This window comes from Sturnira hondurensis, unplaced genomic scaffold, assembly GCF_014824575.4.
Source record: "Sturnira hondurensis isolate 20B ecotype Veracruz unplaced genomic scaffold, ASM1482457v3 Scaffold0007406, whole genome shotgun sequence".
Classification (NCBI taxonomy): domain Eukaryota; kingdom Metazoa; phylum Chordata; class Mammalia; order Chiroptera; family Phyllostomidae; genus Sturnira; species Sturnira hondurensis.
The window spans coordinates 5,563,237-5,581,404 of NW_028080037.1; the positions used below are offsets into that span (position 1 = coordinate 5,563,237).

General features: G+C 57.0%; 1 protein-coding gene across 7 annotated transcripts in view; it reads right to left on the bottom strand.

Moving 5' to 3' along the window:
• Positions 1-1,204: 1,204 nt before the first annotated feature.
• HECTD4 (HECT domain E3 ubiquitin protein ligase 4) overlaps positions 1,205-18,168 on the bottom strand; it is a 156,770-nt gene continuing 139,806 nt past the window's right edge. For 6 of the 7 annotated variants that reach the window (XM_037052132.1, XM_037052130.1, XM_037052131.1 and 3 more), the window contains 15 exons: positions 16,933-17,140; positions 14,397-14,620; positions 14,157-14,308; positions 12,780-12,886; positions 11,988-12,111; positions 11,591-11,781; positions 10,676-10,822; positions 9,706-9,825; positions 8,974-9,129; positions 7,268-7,371; positions 6,836-7,057; positions 4,932-5,098; positions 4,431-4,626; positions 3,751-3,973; positions 1,205-3,324 (listed from right to left, as the gene is read on the bottom strand). In XM_037052132.1, the coding sequence (XP_036908027.1) occupies positions 3,188-3,324; positions 3,751-3,973; positions 4,431-4,626; positions 4,932-5,098; positions 6,836-7,057; positions 7,268-7,371; positions 8,974-9,129; positions 9,706-9,825; positions 10,676-10,822; positions 11,591-11,781; positions 11,988-12,111; positions 12,780-12,886; positions 14,157-14,308; positions 14,397-14,620; positions 16,933-17,140 (2,478 nt within the window). In that variant the 3' untranslated portion in view covers positions 1,205-3,187. The remainder of the gene's footprint in view (positions 3,325-3,750; positions 3,974-4,430; positions 4,627-4,931; positions 5,099-6,835; positions 7,058-7,267; positions 7,372-8,973; positions 9,130-9,705; positions 9,826-10,675; positions 10,823-11,590; positions 11,782-11,987; positions 12,112-12,779; positions 12,887-14,156; positions 14,309-14,396; positions 14,621-16,932; positions 17,141-18,168) is intronic. The other variant, XM_037052129.1, reaches the window with a different exon arrangement.

The window sequence follows — 18,168 nt, forward strand, 5'->3', positions numbered from 1 at the left end:
TAAGACTTAAATATAAGACCCCAAACCACGAAACTTCTAGAGCAAAATCAAAGCAGTAAACTCTGACATTGCTCTTAGTAATATTTTCTTTGACATCGCTCCTTGGGCAAGGGACACGAAGACAAACTAGGACTCCATCACACTACAAAGCCTGGCACAGGGAAGGAAACCAGCAATAGGGCCAAGACAACTACTGGGTGGTGGAAGAGAACTTGCTGATGCCGTATCCGGTGAGGGGTAATATCAAAATATGTAAGGAATTCACATAACTTGGCCAACAGACAAAAAGATGTTCATCATAATTATCAGAGCAATGCAAATTAAAACAATGAGATACCACCTCACATCTGTCAGAACGGCTCCCATCGAATCAGCAAATGGCGAAGATGCGGAGAAGAGGAATCCTCAGGAACTGTTGGCGAGACTGCAAATTCTTAGGGCCTCTGTGGAAAAGTGTGAAGGTTCCTCAAGAAGTCACAGCTACCAAATGGTCCTGCAGCCCTCCCCACCTGGGTATTTATCTGAAGGAACCGAACACACTAATTTGAAAAGCTACATGCACCCCTGTGTTCATTGCAGTGTTATTTACAATCGCCATGGTATGGAAAGAACCTAAGTGTCAACAGATGAATGATAGATATGTATAAATACAGAACACTACTCAGCCATAGAAAATGAAATACACTTGTGACAACACAGATGGACCTAATAAAGAAACAAAACTTTGCCCTGGCAGGTGTAGCTCAGTGGATTGAGTGCGGGCCTGCGAACCACACGATCGCGGTTCGATTCCCAGTCAGGGCACATGCCTGGGTTGCAGGCCAGTTCCCAGCAGGGGACTCATGAGAGGCAACCATACATTGATGTTTCTCTCCTTCTCTCCTCCCCTTCCCCTCTAAAAATAAATAAAAAAATAAAATATTTTAAAAAAAGAAACAAAAATTCATACATTCAGATGGGAGAAGGTGAAGGTCAGGACGTATAGTCGCCAGTTACAAAGACTGTCATGGACGTGGGGCACAGCATAGAGGACGTAATCTGCGGTAACCATGGCGTCAGGTGGGTTCTAAGGTTATTGGGGGGAAGTCGCCTCATAAGTTACACAGATGTCTAATTACTGCTGTACACCTGAAACGAGTATTGAGTGTCAACTGTAATTGAAAGGTAAAAATGTTTAAAGAGGAGATGCTCACACAACTCTTAGGGTAAATCAAAATTAGATGAAGATTATTTATTGGTGAGACTTTTCCTGTGGTGAGCTTCCTTTACACAGCAATGGTGTAAATAGCATCAAGTTGAATGGAAAGTTTGTTAAATGCAACCATAAATAATTATAATAAATATACATCAAGTAACTTTACAGCACACGTGTTTTAGGGCCAAGGTTTGGATCTGTCCGGGCCGTGCCGTGCCGTCTGGGAGAAGCGGGCGTGCTCGCGGCAGACACCGCCCTCACAGCTGTCACCTGATCCACCGACGGGCCAGCACAGCTTCCCAAACCCCTCACAGGGAGGTAGCTGACAGAACTCCGAGTTCATTCAGTGGAAGGGGAGGATTGGAGGGAACAAGAATTTAAAAATACAGGAGGAAGAACCACTCCTAACAAGTCCGAAGGCTCTTTCATTACGCAGAAATCAAATAAAAGGACCCTTGTCAGGACTGCCTCCTGCTGTGACCTCCAGGCGAGGGGCTGCGGCCCCAGAGGCGGGCCCACCACACCCCTTCGCAGCGGGGAAACTGCGGGCACTCACCTCTGGACTCTGATCCTGCATCACGTGAGTGATGCCAGCAATGCCACCGACGGTTAATCCCGGTTTATCTTTTCCTTAGGTTGGGGGAGCTTTCCTACAATGGTCCTTAATGCAGTTCCTAAGAACAACGGGGGGAGGAGATGGGTGCTAAAGGCTCAAACCCGCACATCTTCCCAGCAGGCAGGGCCGCAGCCTCCTCTCACCAGCACCCACGTGCCAAAGCGGCCTGCCAGCACTCACTCAGGACTTGCGGTATTCACAATATTATACAATAAATACAGTGATGGGACTCGGAGAACTGGCAAGGCCCAAATGACAGTGTCCAACAGGATGCATACGCTGCTCTTAAACCAAGTGCCACTGGACAAGGACCTACTGGGGCACAAATGCACCGGGGCAGTGGGGGGCTGCAGCAGCCCAGCCAGGGGAGCAGAAGGACCCCCCTTGTGTCTCCATCTGGACCTGAGGGTCTTCATCACTGAAGCGGACCCCAGTTGAGCAGAGCACCTCAGACAGCGCTTCCTAAGCCGGGCGTGGGGCCCCTGCCTCAGCCCCTGCCTCTGAACGCTGCTGTAAGCAGGGCTGTGTTTCGGCGCAGAGTGGGGCAGGCTGGGACCACGTGCTCTCCCATCCAGTCGGTCTCGAGCCTGTCCCTCCAATTCCAGGTGTCCCATGACTCCTGGAGCTGGGCCGCATCTGGCCTGGCTCTGTGAACTGACATTGGGAGCGAACCCTTTGGTCACCTGCTCCTGAGCAACACACGGGGAAACTCAGACCAGGGCCCCCGAAGAGACGGAGAACAGAGAGGTTGTCTGGGTGGGAAGGGATAGGGGGACCATGGTGGGCTTTTCCTCAGAAAAACCCAGACCATTATTAACAAGGCTCTAAAGCCGGAAGATTAACAAATAAACCTCCCACGTTTGGGTAACTGGCCTAACCATGTCAAGATGGAAGAAGGCCTGCAGGAGCCGCACCCGGGAGGAACTCCAGCTCCAGGCGGCAGGGACAGGCCTGGCCACAGGCTTGGTGGTGGACGCGCTCTGCAGAAGGAACAGGACACTGAGTGGCCGATGGCATCTCACCGCCAGCTTCCTGTTGGGTGGTTCTGTGACGTGGAACCACCTGGGGCCTGAGGGCATTGGAATCCAGTGCCCAAGGACAGTGTCCAGGAATATCTGAGTCACAAATGGTCTGGGAGCTAAACTACCCTACAAACATACCGTAAACAGGTAGCAAAAGAACCAACCCATCACAAAACGTACAAACACAAAGGGTTAAGTCTTCCAGGAGGTCCTGGCATGTGGACAAAAGTTCAGAAAAGCAAAATGTCGCCAACTCCTCACGCAGGGCCTGGAGGGACGTGCCCAGCAGTGGCGGGCTTTCCAAGCCGGCAGAGCAGTGCCTTGGTGACAGCCTAGCTCTGGAGCTCCCTCCCTTCAGCCACTTAGGGGGTCTTCGCGGTAGTGAATGGCACAACGGAGCTTCTCCAGCATGATTTCCAGAGAGGAGTACTGGGGAAGCTTGATCATGAACATGCAGGTCTCCACGCGGATGTAGCGAGAGTCTGGGGAACCTACGGAAAAACACGGGGCCAGCATTAGAGGGCTGGGCCTGCGGCTGGGCTGGGACCCCAGGGGGCCGGGCTGGCCTCTCCCCTGGGTTGGGGCAGAGGTTCTGGAGGAAAGGCAGACACAGAACTGCCACACAGCACAGACACCAGACTGCTGACCTGTGAGGGACTCTAGTTGTGGACGGGTTTGTTTGACAAGCAAAGGGTTTTGTTTTGATTTTTTAATTACTTTTCTTCATTTTAAAATTAAAAGATTAAAACATTTCTGGGTTTTTAGCTTTTAAAGATATTAGATGTATCAATATTGAGCCTGTGTTGCCACTTGGGGATGGTCCGGTTTGGAAGGCACAGGACTCCTGCCGGCCTCTCCCTCGTTCACACTTGGGCTTTAGTGTCCCCACCTGGGGCAGGACCAGGGAAGGACAGTACCTGCAGTGCCATCTGGAGGGGCGATCTTCATGGGGTACGGGGGCACGTGGGCCGTGTCGGGGCCCCCGTCTTTGCAGGGGCAGGTGAACGGGATGCGCTCCTGGTTGCAGGCGAACTTGATGAACTTGCACAGCTCCTCCTGGGCGAACATCTCCAGCGCCCCCCAGAAGAACTCGATGTGCTGGTCCGTCTCCATCAGCCCCACCTGGTACATGGTGTGGGCCTGGGGAAGAAAGGCCCCTGACGTGAGCAGGTCCGGGTGTCTGCCAACCCAGGGCCTCTCCAGGTCAGGCCCAGCCCTGGGACAGGTGGTGGCAGGAAAATGGAGGCCACAGGATACAGGGAGGTTTCCGTGATGACACCAGCCACAGCAGCAGGGCCTTGCCGAGGGAGGTGGGCACGGGCTGAGGAGTGGAGGGGCCTGGGCAAGAAGGAGTGATTGCCCAGAACGGTGGCTCAAGGCGTGGGCTCTGGAAGCAGGCAATCTGGGTATGAAGTTTGACTGCCACTTGCTGGCTGTGTGACACTGGGCAAGTGACTTTCCCTCAGCTTCAGTTTCCTGAGCTGTGAGAGGGGGTGAGCCCAGCTCCTCCCACATGTGAAGACAGTGCCGGGACACAGGATGTCCAGGGACAGGCTACTGCTGACGCTGCCTGTTGGCCGGGCCCCAGGCCACTGACCTTCAGGAACTCAAGGTTGATGTATGGGAGGCCGCAGGTTCGCAGCTCCATCTCCAGCGGGCTGAGCGTGGTGAGCAGCTGCAAGGGGATGACGGAGCCCAGGCCCGCCCGCACCGCCATCACACACTCGTCATTCTGCAGCTCCCGCAGCCGCAGGCTCCGGATGGCTGCGGCGTAGATGTCCTTGTTCTCCCACCTGTGGGGCCAGGGGGACACAGGTGAGGGAGAAGGCCAAGGCAGAGGATAGGGTTGCTCCTCCAGGCCCAGTTCCCCAGATTTCCCTGTCCTGGCAGCTGAGTGGAACCCTCGGCTGCCGGCGCATGTCCCCACCTCAGGGCTGATGTTTTCTTAACATCAAAGTCCTTCTGCAGAACGGCATTCTCCCTCATTTCCCCTTACATTGGTGGAAACTGCCCACCCCCGACCTCGCCCCTGGTGCTGCTGCCCATGCCCAGGTGCCAGCCAGCGTGGCCAGTCCTCTGCCCATGTGCACACACTCACGCCACAGGGATGTGCCGGCCGCGGCTGCACAGCTCCACCTCCTCGCCCACCATGGTCAGGTAGGTGAACCGGCAGCAGGGCTTGCTGGGGCTGTCGGGGCTCTCCAAGGCCAAGTGCTGGGAGGCGATCTCAGCACACAGGGCCTCCAGCTCGCTCTCGTCGTTGATCTGGAACGCAGAGGCAGCTGGAGACTGACTGCCCACTGCTCCCAAGGCCCCGGGGAAGACGGGCCTGGGATCTCCCGATGGGCAGACACCAGGCACAGTGTGGGCAGGAGCTACCCTTGGCCATAAAGAAGGGGCACACAGCATGGGCCTGGCCACCAGAGCCAGCCACCAGCTCGGGGAGCGGCACGTGAGACCCCAGGTGCAAGGCTTTTCCTGCTGCTGTTTGGAAGCAGCTCCTGCCTCTCTCCCTGGAGCGGACGTGGTGGTGACTTGCACACCTTGTCCTGCAGGGGGTCCTCTGGAGCCCAGTTACTGATGCTATCCTCTGAGCACCCAGAGTGAGCCCTGCCCGAAGCCAAGTCCAGGTGTGTGCATTCAGTTTTAAGAGCAAGTCCTGTAAAAAATACTTTTCTAAGCTGGGTTGGGTTGGGCTTCTTGTTCCTTGCCGGCAGAGAGCCCTGACTTACTGCCCCTGTGGAAGGTATACGGGCTCCTCCACTCTGCGGCACCCCCAGTTAGGCCCCACAGGATGCCCATGTGCAGGCTGGGCCACCGAAACGACGGGATTGGACCCAGAGAAGACCCTGCAGCCCTGGGGTGGTGAAGGTGTAGGCAGGGCCTGAGCACGTGCGTGCCTGTGCAGCAGCACCCCCGCCCCCCAGCCGGGGTGGCTCTGTTCTCCCTGGTGTTCGGAGCCCTCTGGGGCCTTGCCCATTCCCTGCCTTGGCTGGACTATCTGCCTGGACACCAGCTTACATTCCCTGCCTGCCCGAGGCCCAGGCCGTGGCCCACAGCTGGGAGGATGTCTCAGAGCAGGGCCTGGAGGGCACTCACAAGTCCCCGGCCAGTGGGGGCACTCTGCTTGCACACTTCTTCCTCACCACTTTTCCTGCTCCTGAGGCACTACGATCCAGTGTCTTGGCTTTTCTCCTCCCTTGTATAGTCTGCCCTCAAGTGGCAGCTAAGGGGATGACTACAGAGGGCCGGGCAAAGCCAACCCCCGCAGAGGACCCATCCTGGTTTATGTCAGTGTGGGCAGAGCCACCGACATCCTCCTTTAGCTGAGGTCCCCAGGGAGCAGCCTCAGCTACAAAGCCAGCTCCCGTGAGCAAGGCAGGCGGCCCGAAAAGGGGAGAGGCTAGATCAGAGGCCACGGTCACCCCCTGCTGGGGCAGTCTAGGGGGGCTGTGGAGTGCCTGGTGCCCCAAAGCTTTCCATGGGCCAGCCATGGCTCAGCACCAGCCTGGGCACCAGCCATACCCCTCCAGGGCCTGGTCTGTGCATGGAGATGGACGTTCAGACGTGGCTGTGGCCTCGCTATCTCTGTGGGTCATAATGCACGAGGGGAGGGACACAGAGCCCCGTTCCTCTGGCCTCCCTGGCCAGTCTCAGGGGGTCCCTGGGAGCTGACCTGGGCTCTAGGTGAAGCCCTGAGAGAGCCTGCTGTTGACACTGGGTAGCACTTCCCACCCCGACATCTCTGCTCATTCGCTTGCCAGGAGCCCTTCACCCATGTCCCTGGAGGCCCCGTGGGCCTGGTAGGGCCAGCCCCAGGCAGCCACTGTCATCAGGGAGGAAAGACAGAGGCTCTTGTCCCCATGAAGCAAGCTGTCTGGGAGACCCTATCAGCCCTCAGTTGGAAGCTCAGGTCCCCTGAGCCACCGTGGTGGCAATAAGGGTCCCAGGGGGACTGCTCCAGGCCCTGCTGTCCCCCAGAATAAATGTGCTTCCACTTACACTCTCGAACTTCTTGACATAGTTGTAGGTGAGGACGTCTGCCTCCTGAAGGTCGAGGTCGGCGTCCAGGGGCTCTCCCACCAGCGTCTTCCAGAAGGAGGGCAGGAGGTCCAGGGGCAGAGGGACGTCTGCTCGGATTGCGATGCCCAGCAGCTGGCCCAGGAAGTGCAGCAGCTGCTCCTCCCCGTAGGTGATGGGGCTGGGCGTGAGGATGTACTTGCCCTGGACGTGGACACACAGGCCAGGTGACTGCTGCGTGCCTGGGGACAGCCAGTGAGGCGAGGGCTGCCCCCCTCCCGCCCCAGCCCTGCAGACCACGAAGGCTTGTGAAAGGACAGGGAGCTGAGGAGGACACACCCCAGGAGCCACGGCCCCTCGGGAGCTGACTGCTGGGGTGCCGGCCTCAGCGACCCCGGGGCGCAGGAGCCTCACCTTGTTCTTGTTGACAGCGGAGCTGGGGCACAACAGGAGGAGGGACAGCGAGGAGCTCTGCAGCTCCTTGCACACCTGCCACAGGAAGTGGCGGAAAGAGCCGCCTGCAGACAGATGGAGCCCTGTTAGCGCTGCAACCTGCCAGCCAACCTGCCCAACATGCCGCGCCCGCGCCGGAGCATCAGCTCCTCGGCCGAGCTGACCGCAGCTACGGCGGGGCGGAAAGAAAACTCGCCCGAGGGCCAGCAGACCCGGGGTCAAATCCTGCCTCCACGACTGCTGGGCAGGAGATCACTTCATTCCGAGCCTCAGCCACTCAGTCAGACGGGGACAGTAACTGCCCACCATACAGGCTAGTTTCAAGGATTCCATGAGGTCGAACATGGGCCTCCACGTGGACAGCTCCCGGCTGCGAGCCCATGCGGGTTTGCCAGCTTGCGTGGTCCACATCTGTCCCATTTCACCCGAGGGTGGTCCCTCCGAGGCCCAGGTGCTCAGTGTCTGTGCGGTGAACGCACAGTGAATGGACGGACGCACGGACCCATGCCGAGGGTGAGGGCAACTGTGAACCTCCCACAGCTGCCGCTCCGAAGGTGCCTTTGGTTGTCCTGTCCTGCAAACTCCTCTCTGGCAGGGCCTCCTCTGACCTGTGTGTATGTTCTTGGGCAGTGGCCTGAGGTCAGGAGGCTCTGAGGACAACTGCGCATGCTTGGTCAGAGCCATGTGGAGGACTTGCTTGGGTGCAGATGTCAGGGCCTGGCCCTCGCTCAGCTTCCACGAAGAGGCAGGAGATTCCTGCCAGCTGAAGCCACCAGGTTCAAGGGTGGGACTTTGGAATTGGACAGAGCTGGATTTGAACCACGGGTAGCTGCTGCCTGACCTTGGAGAAGCAACTCACCTTGCCAGTGGCTGTTTACCTATCTGTGAAACGGGACAACACCGGTGTCTCGGGAAGCTCTGGCGCTTGGGGTAGTGCAGCATGTTGGGGGGTGGGGGGGCTGGTGCATTCGGAGCCCTGTTCTTGGAGAGCAGGGGTGTCTCCTCAGGATACCTCAGTGCCACCTGAGACGCCGCTGCTGGGACAGCGCTCCCAGGGCCAGAGTGGGATGGGAGATGGGGCTGCTGCAACAGCCTTCCCCTCCCAGCACGCCTGGGCGAGGAACTGGTCTCTCCCCCGATCCTCCCCGATCAGAGTGGGAGAGAGCTCCTGAATGTCTGGGACTACACGTGACTGGGGGGCCAGGAGGGAGGGTTTTCTGAGCTGCCATCCTCATCCTGATGGAGTGGAAGGACAGAGGCCCCATTTCCGTCAAGAGCTCCTGATGCCTGTCTCTCATAGGGCACTTATGAGCTTGTAGTCCGAGCATCCCCCAACCAGGGGGCCCCTGGGGAAGGCCAGTCGGCACTGAAGCGTCCTTCCCGCACCCACCCGACCCCTGACCAGAGGCATGGTCCCTAAGCCTGGATGGCACTGGGTTGAAGTCCCAGACCAGTGGCAGACACAGTTCGCACCAGGGGCAAGGACAAGTCTCAGGGGGGCTGGACTTGGAGGGGCTGGATGTGATGGTCACCCTGGGGGCAGGTGGCTTTGACTCTTGCGAATGGGGGAGATCACGGGCAGTTTAGGTGAAAAACCACTTCAGAATTTTACTCAACACAGCCTCCACCCTGGACAGGCTGGAGGGCCTGCTGGGGGTGCCACCTACTGGTGCCGTGGACTTCCTCCCCAGTGAAGCGGATGTTGAAGGCATAGGTGGGGTCGCCGCCACTAGCCAGTTTGACACACAGCTGAGAGGAGGGCACGGAGGCCAGCTGCCGGGCAGCTTGGCAGAAGTAGGAGTTTTCTGAAGCTCTGATCTCTCCTGGAAAGAGAGAGAGGAACAGAACGGCTACCTGCACCCCTCCTACGGCCGTCTGGGGTCCTTTCCCAGGACAGGCCTCGCAGGCCCCTGCCTTCCTCCCAACCTCCCCCTGCCCCTGGTGCAGCCACCGTGCCAGCTCTCTGCTCCGGAATGTCTTCAGATCTCTCCTGCCTTGGCCGCGTGGTGCCCTCACAGAAAAGCCTTCCTTGGTTCTCCAAGCATTGGCCCCTCCCCCCATTCCCCGCCCCTCAGGCCCCTCTCTTTGGTACCAGAGCCCCAATTTTAGCAGGTCCATGGCCGACCAGAATGAAGCCTGCATTCGCCACCACCCCTGCAGTGAGGTGTGGCCACCAGACAGAGGAGTCTCCACTGAGGTGTAAAGGGAAGGCTCCCCTTCCTCCTGCTGCCCCAAGTGCAGAGCTCACAAGGGACTCTGAAGCCAGCAGCCACCACTGGGACTCCAGGGCATAGTGTCAGAGCAGCCAGGTGAAGGAGGAGCTGTCACAGGAGCCCTGCGCTTCTTTCTTCTAGAGGTTTCCTTCATGTGACTTCTCTGGCCCGTGTAGCGAGTCTTACCTCCCACGATCTCCAGGGGGTCCAAAGTGATCTCAGGCGCCGCATGGTCAGCGGTCCTCTGCACCGTGGCGTTCAGCACCCGGTTCATGACGGTCACCTTCGTGTCATAGAAGATCAGCCCTGACGGAGGAACGTGGGAGAGAGGCTGGGAGGGGCCGCTTCCCTTCTTTCTCTGCCACCCCTGAGGCCCTGCTGAGGCCCTGCTGTCCCTGCTGCGTCTGTCCAGTCTCTCCTGGGCCCCCCTTTGGGTCCCTGGGTGGAGTGCTCGCACACGCCCCGCTGGTGGGGGCGTCAGCGGTCGGGACTTCTGGAGGACAATTTGGTAGGGTCTTCCCAAGTATCGACACACGAACTCTTGGACTGTCACGTCCAGCTGGCAGAAAACCGAACTCAAACACGCAACGAACAAAGAGGTTGGCTGTGGCATTTCCTGAAAGAGCAAACAGCGAACAGCACCCACATGCCGCCCCCCAGAGAGCACACCACGACCGACGGCGGCACTGGCACGGCGGGGAGCGAGGCGAGCTGGCTCTGTGCGTACCAGCCCACGTCTCCAAAGCAGGTGGTCAAACAGAAAATGGAGCTGTGGAACGAGTGTACAAAACCCACTGTGTACTCCGACTAAGAAACAAGACCAAGGAAGTGTGTGTGCGTGTGCGTCTGTGTGTGAACAGAAACATCCGGAAGGACTGACGGTCATCAGTTAGTGGCCATCTCTGGGAGGCAGGAATCTGGGGGCAGAGGGTAAGTCAGGTGTTTATCTTTGTCTTTCCAACAGCCTCACGCTCATCTGGAGGGCTCCTCCCCTTCAGAGTACACTCTCGCTGCAGGGCGTAGCAGAACTGCCCTTGGCTGGACCGGCTGCCCCAGGGGAGACCGGAAGGGCAAGTGTAAGGCCAGGTGTGGGGGGTCCTCGGAGGCAGCGGCCTGACCCTGCTGGTGGGATGGCCCTGGTGGGGAGGGCACTGACCTTTGGCCTCCTTCAGCAGGGCCGCGATGCTGTGCGTGTGCGTGGGCGTCGGGCGCAGCTCCACCAGGGGCAGGAAGAACGTCTCCAGGGTGGTGTTCAGGGACTGCAGCAGGGCGAAGCGCAGGCGCAGGCTCTCAACGGGCACGTCTGTGGGGCACGGGCGCGGTCAGGCCGGGGTCTGAGCCGGGCAAGGCTGAGACTCCATCTGTATAGACTCGGGTGGTCCCTCCCGCTGCCCTGCCTGCCCTCGGACTGCCGGCAGCAGGGCGTTTCCAGAGGGCCCAGGAGGATCCACAGTGGATTTGGTCTCCTGAGGTGCCTGGGACAAAGGGTGAGGCCCAGGCAGGCCGGGGGGAGGCCTTGGCTCTCAAGGAACCCAAGGTCCCCTGCCCACCCCTAGACCATGCTGGCACTGTGTACTATATTATTTTAAATTTTTTTTAAATTTGGAAATAACTACCAATGCACAGGAAGTCACAACAACAGTGCATAGTCCTGTGTGCCCTTCCCACAATGTGAAGTCGAAGCCAAGAAGCTGGGAAACAGGCACACTGCCCTCTACTTGCCCGTCCTCACACCTGTGTCCTCCCCACTGTGAGAGGCCAGCGCTGGGACAAGTCCTTGCCCACAGTCCCCTTCAGTGTCCAGGAGAGAGCAAGGGCTCCAGACACACGGCTCAGTGTGGGTGTGCTGGCGAAGCAGCAGCCTGACGTACACGTGGGGACAGGTGCAGAAATGAGCCCAGGGGCCAGCTGCCAACATGTTATGATGGGTCACTTCATAGGGGCAGTCTTACAGAGGAGGGCTTTGTCTGTGCGTGTTATTTATGTGCACGTTCCTGGTGGCATTGTGGGACACCCGGGCAAGGCGGTGCACTGGGCTGTCTCAGAAAAGCATTCCCCCAGGGCCACATACTCAAGAGACAGGCCACTCTGGGGTCGGTGGCGTCCGCGGGGTCCAGATACACCTCATGGGGGTGGAGGCGCGCGGGCGTGATGGCCAGGTGGCGGCACAGCCGGTTGATGTACTGCACCAGTGCCACGTCCATCTCCAGGGTCCACTTCCGCGAGGCCTTGTGCGCGTGGCGGACGTCGATGCAGGCGCACCTGGGGGCAGAAGGGCACGGTGGGCAGAGGCTGCCGGGTCCTCCAGGGCCACGCCAGCTCCCAGAGGCTCTTTGTAAGATGGCGCTGCCCCCTGGGCATTAAAAACAGGGCAGAGAGAATGGCTCCCCAGGAAGTAGTTTCTTGCGATGCACCCCGTAGCTGCAAACAGTTTTCATAGGAGGTTCCAAAGGGCTCGAGCCTCTCACCTTTCGAAGTGCAGGTCGTAACCACAGGACAGAATCGCCCTCCAGACACTCCGGATGTCTTGCTTGGCTCGGTCCACCACGAACTTGTGGAACCCCTCTAGGGTCAGGTACTTCTCCTCAGGGACTGACGGAAAGTGTCCACAGCATTAGGGACTTGGTGCGAACTGCGCGCAGCAAGGCCCTGCCGCACGCTCCATCGCTTCCTCTCTTTCGGGCCCCAACCCATATGACCCCGTCTCCCACCGCTCCTGGGTCCGTGGGCAGCCCTCTCTGCCCAGTCTCGCTGGGTGTCTCCGAGCTGCAGCCTCACGTCATCTGTCTAGTCACCAAGTGGTGCCATGCTTTTCCCACATCCCCATCTTTCTCTAATCTCAAACACCCGAGACTAATGCCGTGACCGTCAGAGTGGCGCTCTCCAACTCTGCCTGGGCCTTTAGGCACTAAAGTTCTAATGCTCCAGATAAGAACCTGCTGGAAGAGAATGTGTAAGCAGGGGTCCAGCTCTTTACCTTCAGTCACCACCATCTATCCTTCGCCTGAGGGGTACACTATTTCTGGAGCTGCTACTGTGACCTAAGTTCACAACCATTAAAGATAGCACCCTGGGGCAGTGACCAGCACTGGCCAGGTCTGTGGCCCCAGTGTCTATACCATGCTGCCTCTGCCCAGAATGAAGTCCAAGGGTGCCCAGCTAGTCAGGCAAAAGCGAAGAGGCTGGTCCGCTGGGGGGACCGCCCATCCCCAGGGTGGCAGCCACCCCACGCCGGCGTCAGCCCCACATTGCTCACTCACCTTCTTGTTTTTTGGTGGGTGACTTTTCTGGGTCCTTTTCATCTGGCTTGCTCTTTTCTGGGGACTTGGGCTTCACAGTTGGCTTCTTCTCACTCAGGGCAGTCCTGCTGTAGACAGCACTGGGCTCAGCACTCCTGAGGCCACAGCCCCTCCTGACAGAGCAGGAGGAGAACCTCACACGTGCATTAGTTCGCTCGGGGTTCGGATGGGGCTGGGGTCAAGGCCAGCTTTGTTCTGCCCCAGAAAAGTTTACTGAGTGTACAGTCACAGCAAACGAGCTGTCCAGGGTGAGAGGCACCGAAGGAATGCTTTCTAGACACTCCGCCTCGTCACTGGACAGCTGCACTGTCCGAGAAGCAGCCACTGGCCAAATGTGGCTACTGGAATTTGATTATTAAAATAAAGTAACAAATCTGGCTCCTTGGCTGCACTCACCACGTCTCAGGGCTCACGGGCGGCCAGTGGCTACTGCCTCGAACACCACAGGTTGAGCAACAGCCCAGGTGGCCACTGCGCAGGCAGCTCTACTGGCGGTACCGGTTTAAATGCACCCTTTATATGTAACTAATGAAAAGACCCCTATTTTTCTAGTTATTTAAACAATTCCTCTTGAGACTCCTGCTAGGTAAGACTTTGCGATCAGAGTTTCCACTGTGAAGACTTGAGAGTTGTTCAGACTGGCTTTCTCGAGAGCCCGTCTCTAAAGAAAATGCTATTAAATGTGTGCACATGTGCACACAGACTGGTGTGTAACTATAAAGAAAAGGAACAAGGAAGTTCTTTTCATGCAAGGTGAGTAGGAAAGGCAGGGAGCCAGCCAGGAATGGGTGGCCGCACAGCGCCGCCCCAGGCGTGTGACCGAGAGTGCGCCCGGCTGCGGGAGTGACACGGGGCCGTCTCGGGGAGGGAACTGGGAAGCTTGAGGAGGGACGGAAAGAGGAGTGGCTTTTCACTGCATACACTCTTGAATTGGGGCCATATCAGCCCTTTAAAATTTAAGAAAAAAGATACATACACATGAATACAATGCTTTGTACTTAAATGTTAAAAGTAGTTGCTATGCGCTGGGTAGTTCAACTTTTTCAATGTGCACATATTTATTTTATAGTCTTTCTGTGACCACTATGCATTATTTGTGTGGCTAACAGAGGCCAGACTTTTAAGCAAGTCTGTACATCTCAGGTGCTTGATCAACGCAGGCTGACCTGCTATCTAGCCTGTGTGGTCCAGCTGTTACTATCCTTGTGAATGCAATGAACCCAGCTGACCCTAGCAGCACTGAACAGCCAGGATGTCCAGCCTCCCAGGAGCCTGCTAGGGCCTGGCCCCCCCGTGTGCCCCTGCCCGGCCCACCTTCCGAGCTCCAAAGACACCCACCTGACGCTGTTGAGCACGGCCTTCTCCTTGGCAGGTGGCTTGGTGATGGGCCGCTTCGTGCTCACCACCTTCACGGGGTGCTGCTCCTTGCCGGCCTTGCTGTACTTGCCCTTGTCGAACTTGGGCTTTGGCACGCCGTACTTCCTCAGGATCTGTGGGGTACCAAAGGGGGAGGGTCCTCAGGCTCCCCCCGAGATGCGCCTGAGGCTCAGATCAGGTATGACAGGTAGGGACAGCTACCTGAGTGAGCTGGTCCTCTAGAACCTTCTTTGGAGGCCGGACATTGGTGAAGAAGAGGTGGAGGAGATTGCCTGGAGTCTGGGAGTTGATCTGCTCTTTGCTAAGATAAATGTCAGACACTTTGATGGGCTTTGCTGGTGTCAGGCTCAGCATCTGCTCTGAATGGGCACAGCTCTTAAATATCTCAGTCAGCACCTCTCTGGCCCCGGGCACCAGCTTCTCACCTGCCGCAGAATGAGGGAGGGCAAAACATTGCTGCAGTGAACACGCTATGTCAGGGTAAGCCCGGCGGCAGTTTATTTTGCATGAACAATTTGCTTCTAAAAGTGGGGAACAGGCATTGAGTGGTGATGGGGAGCTGCCCACCAGAGCCTCATTTCCCCTTTGTGGGCACACACCTGAGTCACACATCCAGTCCTCTTTGCTGCACGATGTGGCTCTGTGACATGGGACGTTGGCCATTCTGGAGCCGGGTGGCTTCCTCTGCGCTCATCCCCTCCCCTGTCTGCAGGGCAGTGATGAGCCCCTGGGATGATGGAGCTTGGCCCTCACCCTGGACTCTTACATGTGCAAGATGCAAACATCCACTGGGTTTGGGTGCTTTTTTACGGCAGTTTAACCTGCCGTAACTTGAGACGGCGTGTTGGTGTGGGAGAGAGAGTCCCAAAGGACCAGGAGGGTGTGGAGCTTGCAAGTGTTTTTAGTGAATATACAAGTTGTCAAAACAGTTACTGCTTATTGGACAACAGGTTCCAAAAATGATACAGTGAGTAGGCGGAAAAAGAAAGTTTTCTAATACAAGAAAACTGTCTGGGAGCACAGAAAAAAATACATATTTTTTGTCTCCAAACACGTGCTCCTGAAGCGGCTCTCCCCTTTCCTGCAGGGACCCGTCTGCGTGCCTCCCATGGCCAAGGGCCCGGACTGAAGAGCTGACTGCCTTCTCCTCCTGCCCCGTCCCCTCCTTTCCCTCGGGGGTGGTGACACACAGATCCGCACGGGGGCAAGCCCGGCCGGCAGAACCAGAGCAGGAAGGCCCTGCAGGACTCTGGGCTGGCGGCGGCGGCGGGCAGAGGGCAGGTATGAGGTGGCCGAGCCCTAAGAGCTGACTTAGCAAAACCACGAGTGAAAGAGTATTGAGCAAAACATGCGTGGCAGTAATGAGGCAAATCCGCTGCCGGAGACTGAGTACCTTATGTGGAAGGTTTGCCTCTAACGGAATCAGGAATGAGAACTAAATTCTGATCCAAATATGACAAGACTGGGAAAGCACTAATTGTGGCAGAAAAGGCCTCCAGTCCCCACGAATCTGACACTTCCCACGAGGGCAGTGTGGGGGCCAGACCTACTCCAACAGGGAACGGGGCGGAGAGCGGGGGTCGGACAGCAGGCTGGCCCCGCAGGCCCTTCAGGTGCAGCTCCCCCATAATTCAGTGATCAAGGTACATATTTTAATGCAGGATTTTCAGAACTTAAAATACAAGAAGTCCATGATAAGCAGAATATTAATGGCACTGTGCTGAGTCATGTTAGGGTCTGATGCAAAAAGAAAATCAGTAATAGTGACCTGTCAGTTATTTAAAACGTTAACATTTTGTTCATCATGCTTTAATTTCAACTTTTACAAATATTTCATTAAAATATTATTTATCTAGATTAATTTTTTGGAGCCCCATCAAATTTTGTGCCCAAAGCCTCACCTCACCCTAGTCCTGGCGCCCAGGGAACATTTCAAAACTTTATGTTGGGGAATAAACAGTTGAAACAGTAACGACAAAACCTATATTTACTATTGCATTTTTGTACACAAAAACCGAAACGCAACAACCCCATTGTGAAACTTCAAATGACAATAAGGATTGAGAAGACAGAGCATGGATTAAAAACCGAGAGGCCAGTATAAAACGCGAGTGAGCGCACAGAGGACCGCAGCCACAGCAGGGAGACGGGACGGCTGTGGCCACCCCGGGGTGGCGCTCAGGGCGCAGCCAGCTTCCCTCAGCCTCTGTGGGCTCAGCTCTGCAGGGCCGGGGTGAGCCCTCAGTGTCCCAACGGAAGGAGCAAGGAGCGGGCAAGCCAGCCAGGGCCACCCCCCCACCGAGCCTCCCCAACGACAAGGTGGACGTGGGGAAAAGGGGCGGGAACTGCTCCTCCCCCGTGATCAGTTTTAAAGGGTGAAGCACTCACTGCCCTCAAGCACATGACCAAATAATCACCAGCTATGTCCTTGGTACCTGCTAGCTATACAGCCCTTCCTAACGGTCCTGCGGCCTGTTGGCACACAGCGGTCCACATCATGTGAGGGTGCGCACGATGACTCTCCTGTTAGCCAAGTGACGAACCTCGTGTCCCCGCTTCCCAACACCCCAGAACCAGTTCTTCAGTCTGCAAATCCAGGGGTGCCCCCGGAGTTCACGTATGAGACGTTAAAAATACAGGAAATTGGGAATGGAGAAGGGAATAGTTTCATTCCATTTTTCCTGTACATTTAAATTTGCTAAAGAAAGTCCGTTAGCTAAACAAGTCCCGAACCCACCTTTAACTGACTTATCGTTGAAGTAGTCCTCCAGCCCCGGGCTGCCCTGCGTGTCAAACAGACTCTGATTCACTACGGACACAGTGAGGATCTCCTCCGTCGACATCTCCATCAGTTCGTCTTCACCGTCCAAGCTCGACAAGCCGATCAGGTCATTATTGTTGAATAAGCTTGCTCGAATCTTCTCCACCTTGGCCCGGGACCTTATCTGCGTGAACAAGGCACAGGGTCGGGCTGGGGCGGCGAGCGACCCCCTTCAACAGGGTGCTTCCTTCTGCCCTCCCCGGAGCCCTCTCCTGGCCGTTGCCAGCCCACGGGGCGAGTGGCCCTTCAGGGAAGGCGTCGCCCACGTACCGACAGTGGCCACCTTCAGGGAGGCAACTCAACTGGAAATCAGTTGCTAAACCCTAGCCAGCTCTGTGGCTTTGCCCTGAAGCCCTAGGGACAGAGTCCTTGCCAGGCTCAGAGCAAGTCCCCAGGAAGAGGTCAGCTGGGTTACAGAGGTGACTCTAGTCGGGGGACCGAGCTTGGGGCCTCTGAGTCCCTTCCACAGCCAGCGAGGCCGTGTGAACGCGGTGCCCAGCACCTCCCCTCCACACCCAACCCGGGGAGGACAGTCTTCCTCCGAGCCTGACACTCGTCACACAGCGGAGCAGGGAGTCACAGGATGCAGGATTTCCAAACAAGGAGGCCCAGGAAACAGACGGGATCTCGAAGTGGAAACGTGACCCGGCCACATGTGTAAAACCCGAAACTCAGTCGCCTGGGACACCAGCAAGACCTGCTCTCACACTGCTCAGTGCGGGTCCCGCCTGGGGTGGCAATATTTTTTCCTTTCTTTGTTAAAAAGATTTTATTTATTTATTTTTTAGAGAGATGGGAAGGGAGGGAGAAAGAGAGGGAGAGGAGCATGATGTGAGAGAGAAACACCGATTGGCTACCCACCTACTGGGACCGAACCTGCAACCCAGGCCTGTGGCCTGACTGGGAATTGAACCAGTGACCTCTCACTTTGTGGGACAACGCCCAGCTGCCGAGCCACGCGGGTCATGGAATTTGATGACAATGTCTACAAGCCCTTCAGAGAGATCCCCATGGGGGCCTGAGTGGGCATGCACTTGACAGAGCCCACCCGCCAGGACCGGTCAGCCCCAGGCCCGTCTGCCCCCTTCCCACGAGGCAGTTGACTGCACGCACTTCCTGACACAGACCCGATAGCGCCCTCACAGCTGGAAC